This window comes from Neomonachus schauinslandi, chromosome 2, assembly GCF_002201575.2.
Source record: "Neomonachus schauinslandi chromosome 2, ASM220157v2, whole genome shotgun sequence".
Lineage (NCBI taxonomy): Eukaryota > Metazoa > Chordata > Mammalia > Carnivora > Phocidae > Neomonachus > Neomonachus schauinslandi.
In genome coordinates this window covers 147903452-147919471 of record NC_058404.1, presented here as the reverse complement: position 1 = coordinate 147919471, position 16020 = coordinate 147903452, and the positions used below count along the sequence as shown (strand labels likewise).

The 16020-nt window shown below is 35.0% G+C and overlaps 1 protein-coding gene across 1 annotated transcript in view; it reads left to right on the top strand.

Annotated features, from left to right (window-relative positions):
- The first annotated feature begins 1804 nt into the window (after positions 1-1804).
- The window catches only part of CSN3 (casein kappa), a 22911-nt gene continuing 8695 nt past the window's right edge, over positions 1805-16020 (top strand). Inside the window, exons 1-3 of the mRNA XM_044913099.1 lie at positions 1805-1858; positions 2270-2302; positions 3316-3419. Of these exons, the coding sequence (XP_044769034.1) occupies positions 1805-1858; positions 2270-2302; positions 3316-3419 (191 nt within the window). The remainder of the gene's footprint in view (positions 1859-2269; positions 2303-3315; positions 3420-16020) is intronic.

Below are 16020 nucleotides of genomic sequence, written 5' to 3'. Positions count from 1 at the left end.
AGAGCATCCAAGAGAAGGAACTGGTTGCAAAGTGTGAGGTAAGAGAGGTCTTAAATATTGTAAACTAGGATAGATTAGATAGATAGATAGATAGATAGATAGATGATAGGTAGACAGATAATAGACAGATATATCCTGTAAAATGTCAAAATTAAAATTATAGAGAATGTAATGCAATGGTTGCTTGAATTTGTAAACTTAGTAATTAAATAATCATTTTGGGTATTATGCTTTATCATTTTACCCCTGACATCACCTAGTACAATGCTTCACTCTGAGAAGTTATGCTCTGTGTGTGTTTATTTATGTCCGTGAGGAGTGTGTGTGTGTGTGTGTGTGTGTGTGTGTGTAAAATTGCCTATTCTGCCAGTCTTCCTATAGAATTCTGAAATTCCCTGGAATTTTAATTCCCTATCTTATTATAATCATAATATTCATCTGTATTTTTTTAAATCTCAATTTGACTTTTGATCAATATGATCTAAAATAAAGACAGAGTTCAAATTTTTCTTTTACATTTTATTTTTCTGTATCACAGATATTTAGGAAGCATCAAGAGGTGATGAAATCCCCCTAGAATCTCCATTAATCACCTCAAAACACCACAAAATAATAATAATAATATGGGCAATTAACATTTTCCTGAATGTAAAAGTTTAAATTAAATAACCTTCAGAAAACTTTGTAATGTGTTGACCTATAATTGTATAATTAAATACTTAATTTAGCTCATTTTTCTCAAAAATTTATTAGCAATTATAACTAATACATTATAACAATTTGTATCATAAGATAAAGAGGCTACAATCAAAATTAAAATATAAAATGAAATGCTTTGGAAATGTCCTTTCCCAAATGTCAAAAATAGGTCCCTCTAAACAGCATAAAATTTTTTGGGTTACCTGAGAACCAAATCAAATTTCTGTCACCTAAATTAATTTCAGTCATTATTATGTTGTTTTGAACTTCCTGAGCTCAGTAAATAACTGCTTACCCCCACACTAGCATTCTCTGTATAAACTGAGGCTGTATTTCATTACAGAAACTACTATTACCATATACAGAGATTATTCTGTAATAATATGTGAAAGTTTATTTTTAAAAGAATTGATGTATGAAGCGGGGGAAATCGGAGGGGTAGACGAACCATGAGAGACGATGGACTCTGAAAAACAAACAGGGTTCTAGAGGGGAGGGGGGTGGGAGGATGGGTTAGCCTGGTGGTGGGTATTGAGGAAGGCACATTCTGCATGGAGCACTGGGTGTTATGCACAAACAATGAATCATGGAACACTTCATCTAAAACTAATGATGTAATGTATGGGGATTAACATAAGAATAAAAAATAAATAAATAAAATAAAATAAAATCTTAAAAAAAAAAAAAAAAGAATTGATGTAGTTGCAAGGTACCTTTGATTTTATCCAAACAACAATGTGCTCCATTAATAAATAGATTGATACCCTAAGATTAAGTAACTTGCCGGGCGCCTGGGTGGCTCAGTTGGTTGGGCGACTGCCTTCGGCTCAGGTCATGATCCTGGAGTCCCTGGATCGAGTCCCGCATCGGGCTCCCTGCTCAGCAGGGAGTCTGCTTCTCCCTCTGACCCTAACCCTTCTCATGTGCTCTCTCTCAATCTCTCTCTCTCAAATAAATAAATAAAACCTTTAAAAAAAAAAAAAGATTAAGTAACTTGCCTAAAGTCAAAGAGTTGTTAGTGACATAATCAATACGACAACTGGATCTTCCAAATTTATACTAACATTTGGTCTTTCTCCTGACTTCTAGGGTATTTCTGAGTAAGATGAAAGTTCTCCTTCTGATCACTGCCATCTTGGCAGTAACTGCTGGTTTCCCAGTAAGTATCCATTTCTATATTCCAGAGTATTTATGAATGTTTTTTGTTCTAATTCATGAATCTTAGGGATTTTTTTTCCTCCACACACTGTATTTCTACTTTATAAACATGCCTGATATCTGCCCCTTTAACATGATATTCTAGAAAATACTGTAAATCATATATTGTTCAGTGCTTAGTTCAATTCCATATAGCTTGGTGCAGTGGTGAATTTTAATCATTTAGAAAACATATTGACACTTTGCAGAAAAATGTTTTTCTGGACACTCAAATCCTAGATTTTAAAAAATGGATAGTATAAAATAATATTAGGTAGTAGATAAATTATTTCCTTCAAACATAATGTATCTACTTCTCAGGTTGTGTGTTTTATCAGCATGAGTTGAACTAATTTTACTGTTTGAGTTTTAGGTCTCTGAAGACCAGGAAAGAGAAGAACGAAGTGTAAGTTAAATTTTCTTTTTTTTAACATGTAAGATTTCCAGGTAAAATATTCATAACTGAGGTTTAAATTCCTGTATCCAAACTTCTCAAACTCTAGAGAAAACCTTAAAGAGTTTAGGTATTATTAGCACTCCACAGAATAGACTTCAAGAATTTGATCTTTGTTTGTAAAAAGGGAATTGTATCAGCATCTCATGTAACAGTGGGACCCAAACTGAAACTTGAATCACTCTGTGATAAACTGGGTTATAATATTTTTGTTAAAATTATCTAACCTAATGGAGGCTCATAATTGTTCATGCCTCCACTCTGCTTAACTCTATAAAACTCATTCCAGAAAAGGTAAAAATATAATAATAATAATTAAAACTTAAGAATTGGGAGCCGTGGACCAGCTTTGAAGACCCCACCAGTGACAAATTCACTAAAGGATTATTTTGGTCTAAACAGTTAATCAAAACTTTTTAAGAAAAAGAAAATAAAATTTGAAGAGGAAGGGTCTTGTTTGGGGATTCGTTTATACTCCTAGAAATCTTATTATCTGAAAGGAAGCATGGGTTTGGGGTCAAAACTATAAACAGTGTTAAAGATACAGAAATTGATAGGGATATAGACAGAAGATAAAGAGGGAAAGAGGAAAGAACGAAAAGAGATAATGAGGAGATTGTATCTAACACAAGTTTTGGGTAAAGATCTTATATAAAAGCAAAGGGAGATATCTGATGTCATCTCATCAAAGCCCCTCCCTCTCGACCTTACAGTTAAAAGCAATTATCAGGAAAATTTGGCTATGAGTAGAAAGGTACAAAGATATGGGTATCTCTAAGTAATTTCCTAAAATTTTCTAAAATGATGCAAATTAATTAAATTTCTGTTCGTAGTACACATAGAAAAGGTAAATGATCCTAGAATTTCTAAAACCTCTACTTAAAAGTGAAGACCCATGTTAAAAGGCTATTTTACCTCTTTCAGTCATAAAGAGTAAAACAAGCCTTTTTAATTTCTTTCAACAGGTCAGTGGGAGCAATGAATCAACTTCACAGTTTTATGGGCCCCCTTACCAATATCCATTTGGCCTATATCCACCATTCCTGTATCCAAGATATCCATGGTTTAGGTATTATTATCTTCCTTTTCCAATACCTCTGTCTGGCCCTGCAACTCCTCCTCTTAAGAAAGAAAAGTTCCACTACAATTTAAGATGAAATAGGTGGTAAGTATAGCCAATGCAAAGCATGTTTTTTAAGTTGTTGTCTGTTAATTAAAGTATATTGTTCTATGAAAAAAATATGTTTCAATGTTCCCACTTACCCCTTTAAGTTACAATTTGTTTCAATATTTTTCTCTGGTAGACATTGTTAGGTCTCCACTCAGAGGTACATACTTGAGTCTTTCCATGATCAAGGGAGCAGAGCAGTTTAAAAACCTCATTTGCTATGAAATAAACCCTTTCCTTTCTTACTAAAAGATTTCTAACTTTTTTAACATTTTCTACTATCATAAACATTTGGGCATATTTGCGCTAAGTCAGAGGTCTAAAGGAGGCAAAATTTCAACCAAAGTGGATATCACAATAGATAAACTTATGGATCTAGGGTCTAAGGCAGACTTCAGCCTATTCCTTCGAAAATCATATATTTTTCTAATTAATATTAAAACCTCAAACCTAGCTTCTGATGGTCATATTATAATAAAATCCTAAAGGCTAAATATCCCATGGATAATAGAGACCCCTTCATCTTATATCAAGAAAGTTACTGGATTGAAGGAATGTAGACTACAGATTACATCAGGACCAACAGGGCTGTTTTAGGAAACAAAAACTTTCAGCTAATATCTACTACTAAAGGCCTCTGCCATCTTTGCTGCACCTACTCAGTCTTCTTAGGCAGAAAATTTCCCAGTCCTTGAACCAGATTTACTTTTGAAGTAATCTTCATAATTAAAAAGCAAAAAAAAAAAAAAAAGTAGCAAATTCACAAGCAAATTACCCATTTGGATTAATAACTGAATGCTTATCATTTATTTCAGGTCACTGTAAAACGGAATGTGAGCCACTTCCTTGAAGAATCAATATTCCCAGGGGCGCCTGGGTGGCTCAGTTGGTTAAGCGACTGCCTTCCGCTCATGATCCTGGAGTCCTGGGATCGAGTCCCGCATCGGGCTTCCTGCTCGGCAGGGAGTCTGCTTCTCCCTCTGACCCTCCCCCTCTCATGCTCTCTCTCTCTCTCATTCTCGCTCTCAAATAAATAAATAAAATCTTAAAAAAAAAAAGAATCAATATTCCTGCCAAAAAGATAAAAATAAATGTAACTGAAATAGCATACAGTATTCTCTCATTGATATCTTTAGTGGGTAAAGTAAATTTATTTCTACAGTAAATAACGTGCTTTGCTGGTAGGAATGCAAAATAAATTTTAACAGATTTTTATACACATTTCTTTTTTTGAGAGAGTGCGTGAGCTGGGTAGGGTGGGAGGGGAGAGGGAGAGAATCTTAAGCACAGGCTCAATCTCATGACCCTGAGATCATGACCTGAGCTGAAATCTAGATGACACACCGCCACCAGAGTTATCTTTTGAAATATACATTGACATATTTCTGACTCACTCAAATGCCTTGGAAGGCTTCATCTCATCTGAAGCTTAAATCCGTCTCCCCCCACATGGCATTCAAGGCCCTTTTACAGACTAACCTTGAGCTTCCTTTTGAATTCCATCAGCCAGCCTCTCTTATGGCCCCAGATGTTCCACCACACTACTGGCTTTCATTCTCACACTGCTGTGCTTTTGCTTATGGTGCTCTCTCTTCATGCAATGTCCATTCTTCTGTTTCACTATTTAAATCCCGTTTATCTTTCAAGACCCAAATCCAGTATCATGACCTCCATGAAAAACTTTCTCCTATCTCTCCAAACAGAATGAATAACTCACCACTTTGACCTTCTTCCACTATGTTTTATTTCCTCTTTTTTAATATATCTTACTATACTTTAATTTCTAATAAAATCATCCATTTACATTTCTGCATCTTTCTCAAGAAGACTGTAAGTTCCTGCAGTAACACAATAATGTAACTATTCCCCAGTACTTAAGCTGACTGTAGGGAACTCGGTGAGTGTTTGATAAATAAAATATATTAAGAAAACTTTCAAATTCCTAATGTTAAACAAAAGAGCTTATTTGTATCTCTGACCTATATCAACATGTAAATTAGCAATTATTCCTCTTTGTGAAAAAAAAAAACTTCTTAAAATCAATATATCAATGGTAACATTTCTCTATCTTACTCAATTATAGCAGTAGCAAAACAAATTGGGTAACTTTGTGTCTATCCATACTCTGCTACAGAAATTTTAGGGCCCATAAAATTTGAAGTCATGAATAAAATTATTTGTCACAAGACAATGCAAAAATCATTATATATGTATGTATATATATATATATATATATATATAATTATACATACAATTTGAAATTACACACACACACACACCTCACAGGATTTAACATTTGTGTCAGCTATGGAAAAACCAAGTTCAGATTTTAGTTAACCAAATATATATTCCCTTTCAGATAAAGTAAATGCACACAGCAAAGATTTTGCAAACTTTATTGAAGAACAACTTGTCCTGATCATCAGTTTCCATAAATCTCATGATGAAACTCTAGAAACAAACCCCTAAAGGAAGAAAAGGTAGCAGGTGGTGATGAAAATAGACTTTCTTACAGTAAATGACAAAAAGCATCCAACAAGATTCTACTTGAACAATGACTCTTTTATTGTGTCACAATGACAACCTTTGTCCCCACAGGTCAGGAAATTAGAAAAATTCTCTTTGAACAACGACTACATTTCTCTACTCCAAGTTAAAATTGTTTATAGCTAACACCCCTAACATCAATGAGGGAAACTCTGCCATGACCCATAAATTGGCTACAAATCAAGGCCAGCCTAATGAGTCCCTTGGCATGACTTGAGTAGGGAAACTGCTGTCTCCCTTGGTCATTTTCAGGGATCAGAAGTTCCTCAAACATTAAATATTCATTCTTTGGCATTAAAGTCAGTGATCCCAGTTAAAACTATGGGAGGGAGAGCAAGAGGACCAAACTGTCCTCAGTATAATTTGGTAAATGCATTTTATAACGATTATTTCCCAGCCTTACAGCTGACAGATTGGAGGCGACTGCAATACCGAGGAAAGGCAGTCAAGGGAAACCAAGATGGAGGAAAATGAAGGTAGGAAATCAAAGCCCTGAAGAGGGGCCAAAGGCAAAGCTTGGCTGCTCTAAAGTTTGGGAAGGACAACTCTCTAATTTACTGTCTTTCTTCCATTTTTTTTGCTTAAGTCTTTGATGTATATCCTTAACTCTCAAATTTTATTCACCTCAAATTATATCACTGTAATTTCCTGGGGGAAAAAAAGAAGAAACTGTCATTTACTTTTAACCACTATATTTGTGAAGCAAATACATTCTATTAAAATTAATCAGTTATTCCCCCAGTGAGTGTGGGCAACAACATTCCTGGTCCTGATGCTTTTGACTACTGTGACTAAGAAGGGACTTTCTCAATGAGAGGATCAGTCAAGCCTCCATTTTCTTTTGTAATCTAATGTTGGTTTATGGGGATAGGATCCACAAGAACAATATTCCCAAAGTGTGTTTCTTGAAGATTCTTTAAAACATCATTTGCTTAACTATGCTTCCCAAACTAAACTGACCATAGTATGATCCCCATCTCATCTAAAACAGTTGATAAAATTAGTGTGCCCCTGAACACCTATGTTATTTTAAAATGTAATCAGCTATGGAGACACTAAGTACCATATTCACATGGAGACTATATACTAATTATTGAAAAAGGCTTTATGGAAAAGTAAGCAAAAGGCTAAATTCATCGCCACTATTCTGTTAGTTCTTTGAAAAGAAGACTTACATTTTCCCATATAATCTTTCAGATTTCATTCACTCACTAAAAAACTAAATATTCATTTTGTGTCAATCATTGTGCTAAATGCTAGGGATTTGGAAAAAAGGATTTTTTTTTTCACCTTTAAGGATCTTAAAGAGATTAACATGTATACAATTACAATAAATGTAATAAGTACTCCAATAAAGTATTCACAGAGTTGTTTTGTTTTTTTGGCTTTGGGGGGTTTTTTGCAGGGGGGGTTGTTTGTTTTTAAAGCAGAAGGGAAACTAGCTCTGCCTACACAAATTAGGAAAGGTCCCAGAGATGACTTTGAGCTGAACCTTAATGAATAAAAAAGGTAATTGACAAGTATATAAGCACAAATTAAATGTTCAACAGATGTCTACTGTTGGATAAACTCTACTCAGATTAGTATTTTTTTAAAGATTTTATTTATTTATTTATTTGAGAGAGAGAGAGAGAGTGTGCATGTGTGCAGAGGGAGGGGCAGAGGGAGAGGGACAGAATCTCAAGCAGGGTTCCCATTGAGCACAGAACCCAATGCAGGCCTTGATCCCAGGACCCTAAGATCATAAACTGAGCCAAAATCAAGAGGTGGATGCTTAACCAACAGAGCTACCCAGGTGCCCCTTAAATTAGTATTTTTAATGACATTTGTCTTTGTTAGTCAAAGTAAAAGAGAACAAAAGATGAGGAATAAAATAATTTAGAACCTGTTTCTAATGAATAAAAAATTAATATCAAGTTCTCCTAACCTTAGGAATACCCTCTGACCTGAGAAACAAAAGAGAAGGTAATAAATACCTTATTATATTCTTGTTCAGTACATCACATTTCTGCTAGTTTTTCATATGGATATAGAAAACAGATATCACCTGATGAGTTATTTCCTTAGTAAATGGCTAAGACACCCAGGAGGTAGTATTTCTCCAAGTGAGAGCCCAGCAAGAGTTCAGCTCCACAGTCAGAGGGAAGTCAGTTCTAATGCTCTCAGGAAAGCCACTCCCAGAAAACCCATCTCTTATCCACATACACTGGCTCCACAATGAAGTAAATCAGAATTCCACGGAAAACAGATAATACACCTGCCTACATCGGAGTTCTTCATGACCAGGTTTGGACATCATCCAGAAGAAAGTAGTAAATCCCAAACTATCAAGAGTTTTAAAAGCTATCTAGGTGCTTATTTACTATGCAGATTTCCAGTGACACTCCTCCTCTAAAAATTCTGACTCAGTAGTGTGTGGTGACATAAAAATTTGCAACTTAAACAAATATCCAGATAATCAATAATTTGTGCAACAAACATTTGAGTGTCTAAAAATGTGCCAGACATAACACTATGCAGTGGGGAGCTTAGGTTCTAATGAAAGAAGGCAGAAAATAGTAAATGAACATATATAAATTTTGAAAATAATTTCATGTTGTAATATATTATGAAAAAAATAAGATAAATTAATAGAGTGATGAAGGGAAGGAAAGGACTATTTAGAAAATGTGCCAAGAAACATCTCTGAGAACACATTTGAGCTGAAACTTAAATAATATAAAGGAGACACTGTTTGAAAAGAATTAGGGTAAGTTTCAGAGGCTATGAACACAAGTAAAAAGTTCCTGATTTGAGAAAGAGAATGGCACCTTCTAGGAACAGAAAGGTTATTGAGGCTGACATAGGGTGAGAGAAAAAATGGAAGATAACTTAAGAGGAACAGAGAGGTAATAAATCATATAGAAACTAACAGGCACTGATAAAATGCTTGGAATTTATCCTAAGTGCTAGAAGAAGCCACTGAATGACTTTAAGCAGGAGAATAATCATATCAGGCATATGTTCAAAAAATAACACTTTTTTTTTAATTTTTTTTTAAAGATTTTATTTATTTATTTACTTGAGAGAGAGAGAGAGAGAGAAACAGCATGAGAGCGGAGAGGGTCAGAGGGAGAAGCAGGCTCCCAGCTGAGCCGGGAGCCCGATGTGGGACTCGATCCCGGGACTCCGGGATCATGACCTGAGCCGAAGGCAGTCGCCTAACCAAGTGAGCCACCCAGGCGACCCCCAAAAATAACACTTTTATAACTGTGTGAAGAATGTTTGTAAGGTGACAAGAGTAAAAGTAGGGAGACCAGAAAGTACTGAGATGGTCAAGTATGAGATGTCAGTAGCTGGGACTGATTAGGGCAATAAGACTAGAAAATGCTGGCAGAGTCCAGGTATATTGTAAAAACAGGGCTTATAACTCTTCTAATGGGTTGTTGAGGAGGGGACAAGAAATGACTCATAGGATTTTGTCTTCAGCCACAGAGAGTATCATGGTGTCGTTTACTAAAAAGGAAAAAACTAGTAGAGGACTTGGTTGAGAAAAAAAGATGTGTTTGGAAATCAAATACTGTTTTGTTCATGATAAATGTGGGATGTCCGTTTCACATGCGAATGGAGATGTTAAAGCAACTGCCGGATACCTGAATCTGTAGTTCAATGAAGTTAAGAGAATGCACATCATATTTAAAACTATAGGAATGAGTAGGTTAACCATAATGATACTAAAAAGAGGGAAAAATGGTAGAAGGGTGGTAAACTCTGGAAGAATCCATAAAAGTTTTCCCAAATTTAAGAGTTTGAGAAACATAAGAGGAACCAAAAGTGAAATTAAAAGCAGCCTGTAATTTGAGAGGTAAAAACAAAAGAATAAATCATTACAAGTCAGAAAGACCAATCACCATGCCAAAGGCTCCAGAGATTAAGAGAAGGTACACTGGATTTTTTTTTTTTTTTTCAAATCCGTTTGTACTGGATTTGGCTACATAGAAGTCATAGTTGGCTATATATTTTGAATGGTATGAGAGGAATAAAAGACCTATTGGAGTAAATAAAGTACAGAGTTACAGAGAGTCCTAGGATCATATTGGATATATAATGCTTTACAAAATTGAAAGCTTTCTTGATTACCTTTTATTTTTTAATGTGTTCACTATACAATAATGGTGAACCCAGAAACTCTGGGATTCTAAAAGTTACTAAAGCATTTATATTGCACTAATGCTAAAGTCATAACAACACTCATTCTGGTCTCCAGATGATATTAAATCAGAATTCCACGGAAAACAGATAATACACCTGCCTATATCCGGAGTTCTCAGAGCCTGAAAAGGGTCTCCCTACCTATGTCCAACAGAACGTATTATCTCTGTACATGCTCTCTTCAAGCAGAGACTGTGACTGTCTACTACATTCTTCAAAGTGCCTTGTTTTTAATAAGAACTATGTATGTGTGTACTGTTTATTTAAATGCATTGTCTTTAGGAGAGCAAAATTGCAATATTCCATTTTGCTAGTGTTGAAAAAATTTAAAAGCATTTTACACTACTTTCCCAGAATTTTCACATACAGCAAAGGTTTCCAAAGTATACAAATTTCTGCATTAAAATATTAATTTTCTGATGCCTTAAGACTTACTCATGTAGAAAGTTGTGTTAGCTATTTACATTGCAACTACTGTCACAAATATTGTTATACCCCAAGCACATGATAAAATACTGACATCAGCCTGGTACTAATGAAGGAGCTGAGAAATAAAATGAGACAGAAAAAATAAAACCACATGCTGTGAATACCACCAAAAGAAAAGAAAAGAGAGAGAGAGAGAGCGCCGAATCCTAACCACTAGACCACCAGGGACATAGCAGGAAGGGAAAAATGAAGGGGGGGAAATCGGAGGGGGAGACAAACCATGAGAGACTATGGACTCTGAGAAACAAACAGGGTTCTAGAGGGGAGGGGGTTGGGGGATGGGTTAGCCTGGTGATGGGTATTAAAGAGGGCACATACTGAAAAATAAATAAATAAATAAATAAATAAATAAATAAATAAATAAATAAATATAAAAGCATTTCCTATACACTAAAAAAAAAAAAAGAAAAGAGAGATAAAGAATATATCAAATGTGAAAAATGCTAACAGAACAAAAAGTTATGGATAAAAGAATGCACAGGTGTCAGTAATCACCATTTTACTTATCACAAAATGATTATTTCATAGTGCTTGAAATGTGAATTTATGAACCCACAATCACCTCTTACTCAGCTCCAATATGTAGTTACATAAATAAACACTGCTTCAAGACCTAAACAGAAAGAAGCCCATAGCTTGACTAAGAAGCCCTCCTGGTCCTCCTCCCACACTCCAGGAATGTTTCAGGAGTAGACTATGACCCCTGAATTGAACATATGACTAGGTCAAGGCTAGTTTCAAACTGCAAACACTCGAAGTTTGAAGATCCTGTTTACCACTATCCCAGCTTCCTGAGAGATTTCACATCATGGGAGTTCTGATCTTCCTTTTGTTTTTCTTTGGAAAACACTATGGTATCTGAATAGCTCCAATGTAGAGTTCACCTAGTTCATCTAGATCAGCCATTCAAAACTCTTTAGCTCTCCTAGACTGCCTTAGGTCAATATATATATGGAGAATGTTCGGTGTCACTAGTACTCAAGTAAATGCTAGACTATGAGCTTCACAAGGGCAAGGATCTTTGCCTGCTTTGGTTACTAATTTATCCCTAATGGCTGGAACAGTACCTGATCTAATATAAGTGCTCAACAAATAATATCCAGTTTTTCAAAAAGGTCAGATTAGTGTTTGAGGTGGATGGGTGACCCCACTGTAGAAATGGTTTTCTCTTGGTATGGGTAATGATTCCTAGCATTCCCAGGTGAAATATAATTACTGAAATACATTTTCCCACTAAAACAATGTTATTAAAGGTGTTCTGAGCCTCTGATACTTGTGAATAATAATAATAATAAATTTAAATAAAGTTCTGGTAATTGTGAATTAAAGACTCAACTGAGAATCAGTATCATTCTATGGCTCTAAATCAATGACTGAGAAATTATCACGTAGAAAGGAACACCTTCATGATCTGGAGATTGACCAGTCCATAATCTTTAACTATTACTTGACCCTGACAACCAAAGAAAAAAGGTATGATTAAACAGTCCATTTGGAATGGCTGGTCTTATTCTAGCAGCTTGTTTTAGCAGTTTTGAATCTCTGCCATCTTTCTTCAAACAGCAAAAGCCAAATATTCTGAGAAACAGAAAATCTCAACTCACTCTGTACAAATTCAATGATTCTGAATACTGTTCCTAACTTTCTAAGACATGAAATAGTTCTAAGAAAAAGACAAGAATATAGGCAGAGCTACAATGCCGATATTATTTCTTGTATTCTGGCAGTCTTACATTGATTCCCAAAAATACTTCACTCTTGCCAAGACCTCACAGCACAATTAACAATTTTTTCCCCAGAGAAATGCAAACAAAAGAAAATATCCTTTTCTGAATTAACTAGGCAAATTATTTGGTTAGCTGTATTTTACCAAAACATCCCCCATATTGGTGGTTTTATGATACTTACTACGTATTTTAGAATGAGCTATCACTGAAACAGAACAATTATCCTCAACTCAATAATTTTAACTTATAAGAAATTGTTCTTGGGTGTATAAGAAATGGTAATTTTTCTAATTTTTAGAAATCAATAGTTGTAATTCCATAAAGAAGACCAACTAGAGCTCATAATATATGTAGTATCACTTGATATCCAGGTTCTTAAATGAAAAATTATTTAAAATATGAGTGTTGTGGTTAGCTATTTTTCATTTTTACAACAGTTTTAATTCAAATAGGTAGGATTAGTTAATTAAGAATGCTATTAATTTTTTAGAACTCTTCTGTACTCTTTAAGAAACATAAAAATTCATTCTTTAAAAAGTATGACTAGTTTCTTTTCAAGCTTTATGAATGACAACTCTATTTCCCCTTCCGCATTTCATTAACTAAGATTGACCCAAAGATGACCCTGCTGTCATCAAATTTTTCTTTTTTGTCATCTTCCTATTCGGTGAAATGTAGGAGGAAAAAAAACCACGTGATGCAAGGCACTAATACCCTTTAATAAGTCTTCGGTTATTTACCTTGGGTCTTCCCTACAATTGAGAGGCCAACTCAACTTACTGCTAAGCAAGACCTGACAGGCACAAGGAAAGGTAATTATACTGAAACATCCAGACAGAATGATTCCTTTTCACAATAGTTAGTAATAATACCACCAAAGTTATTTTAGAAGCACATTTTCTTCCTCTTAGCTTTTATTGTTAAGCTTGAGTATGTCTTACTTGATTTTGACATTAGTTTCTAACCTAAACCTTAGATTCTGAATGATGTTATGATCAAATTTACTTTTAACTTCACTTTGGGGTAAAGGTCAAGTTTTGATACTGATAAACTACTAAAGATAATGTAAATTCTAAAGAAAAAGGTAGAGAGGCAAACCAAGAAACAGACTCTTAACTATGGAGAAAAAACTGATGGTCACCAGAGGGGAGGTGGGTGGGGGGATGGGTGAAATAGGTGATGGGGATTAAGGAGGGCACTTGTGATGAGCATGGGGTGTTGTATAGAAGTGTTGAGTCAAAATATTGTACACCTGAGACTAATATTACACTGTATGTTAACTGGAATTTAAATAAAAACTTAAAAAAAATCATAGAAACTAAAAAAATTATAAAAAAATAAAAAAGAAGGTATTTAACACAAAGAACCTATTTCTACAGACAAATGTGGAAGGGTAACTTTTCAGCAAATGACTTATAATAATAATCCAGATCAATCCCTTAATAAATTTCAAATATAATTCTACATAAAGGTCACAATTTTATTTGTTTATAACTATTGTTTTAAAACATGCCTTTTGTATCCTCATGAAAGCTGAATAGTTCTACTATTTCACAAATCATTTCTATCTTACCAAGTGATGAAGGCAACTTCAAGTACTAATTGCTTTAAGTAGATGATAAGGAACGTATGGTCTTAGCTCTCTGGTTTCTGTTTATGCTAAAAAGGAAGGAATTATTATCATTTTACAGAATGTTTTGTGTATGTGCATATGCCTGTGTGTGTTATAATTTTGTGAGAATTAAACAGGAGTCCTATTCACCATAGAAATTTATTTTTCAGTCTATAATTTTAAAAACTTTTAATCTTATAATCTGATGATTATAATATTGTTAGTTTTATACTAGTATCATCATATAGTATCAACAATATAGTATTGTTGTCTATATTGATGATACTTACTAAGACTAGATCTTAATCATTCCAACCCCCCCAAAAAAGAAATAGTAACTATAGGACATGATAGAGGTATTAATTATCACTATAATGGCAATCATATTACAATACATAAATGTATCAAATCAACATGTTGTATACCTTAAATTTATAGTGTTATATGTCAAATATATTTCAATAAAGAAGTTAACTGACAAGTAAAGAATTAATAATCAATGAAATTTGAGTTTGCTGTAAGTTGTACAGATTTGATTCCATAAGAATTCTTTTCTATCCACTGATATCCCATCAACAGCTTTGAAGTCAGTTTAGTAGACAGCCTTCTTAATCATTACTACCTGGGAATGGAGGCAAATAGAATCTGATGTTCTTCCCCTGTCCAAGCCTGGGTTTTAACTCTGTGACCCTCTTTTGTAAAACTGTCTGTAGGACTCAAGTCTATTACAAGTATGGCAATAGCTGTAACAAGATGTAGTTAGTACTTGCTTCACAAATACAATATGTGTTTAAATATTAAAGGTTTGAAGTGTTACATGAATCTTTCTAAAAAGGTAATTTATTTAAAAAAGAGTCAGGGGCGGGCGCCTGGGTGTCTCGGTCGTTAAGCGTCTGCCTTCGGCTCAGGTCATGATCCCAGGGTCCTGGGATTGAGCCCTGCATCGGGCTCCCCGCTCAGCGGGAAGCCTGCTTCTCCCTCTCCCACACCCCCTGCTTGTGTTCCCTCTCTCTCGCTGTGTCTGTCAAATAAATAAAAATAAAAAAATCTTTAAAAAAAAAAAAAAAAAGAGTCAGGGGCACCTGGGTGGCTCAGTCGTTAAGCGTCTGCCTTCGCTCAGGTCATGATCCCAGGGTCCTGGGATCCAGCCCCATCTGGCTCCCTGCTCTGCGGGAAGCCTGCTTCTCCCTCTCCCACTCCCCCTGCTTGTGTTCCCTCTCTCGTTGTGTCTCTCTCTGTCAAATAAATAAATAAAATCTTTGAAAAATAAAATAAAAAAGAGTCAAATAAGCAGATGTGACAACCCTATATTCCTTTATAAGGATAAGGCTAATTTATATATATATATATATATTCAAAACCACTGTAATTGCCATATCTGTATTTCTTATGAAAACAATCAATAATATCATTTATGATTACTACAGAAGTATATTATAAAGAATGCAGTTTTAGGATCCACCCCCTTCCCTCCATCTTACATGTTCCCATTAGATTGATCATGGAATTACAGAATTTTAGAAATCACTAAGTTAAACTTTCATTTCATAGTTTAGAAAGAGAAAGTCCAGGCAAGGGAAATTACTTGGCCAAAGTTAAACAAGCAGAGATAGGGACTGGGCTAGAACGCAGTCCTCCAAAGGAATGTATAGTCACAACACTCTCCAATCTAAAACCATCCAACTAGTTTCTGTTATTTACAAAACCAGGCCCAACTAGGCATTCAAGGCCTAGCTTTCTTTCACCTGGCATTCAAGGCCTCTCCTTTTGCTGCCCTAAACTTTCTTTTCAACTTTATCCTTCCCTTCTTATAAAACACTACTCCATTCAAAATGTCCATGGATATCCCCAAGGCTTTCTCCTCTCCTCTCCTGTCCTCTCCTGTCCTCTCCTCTCCTCTCCTCTCTTGTCCTCTCCTCTCCTCTCCTGTCCTCTC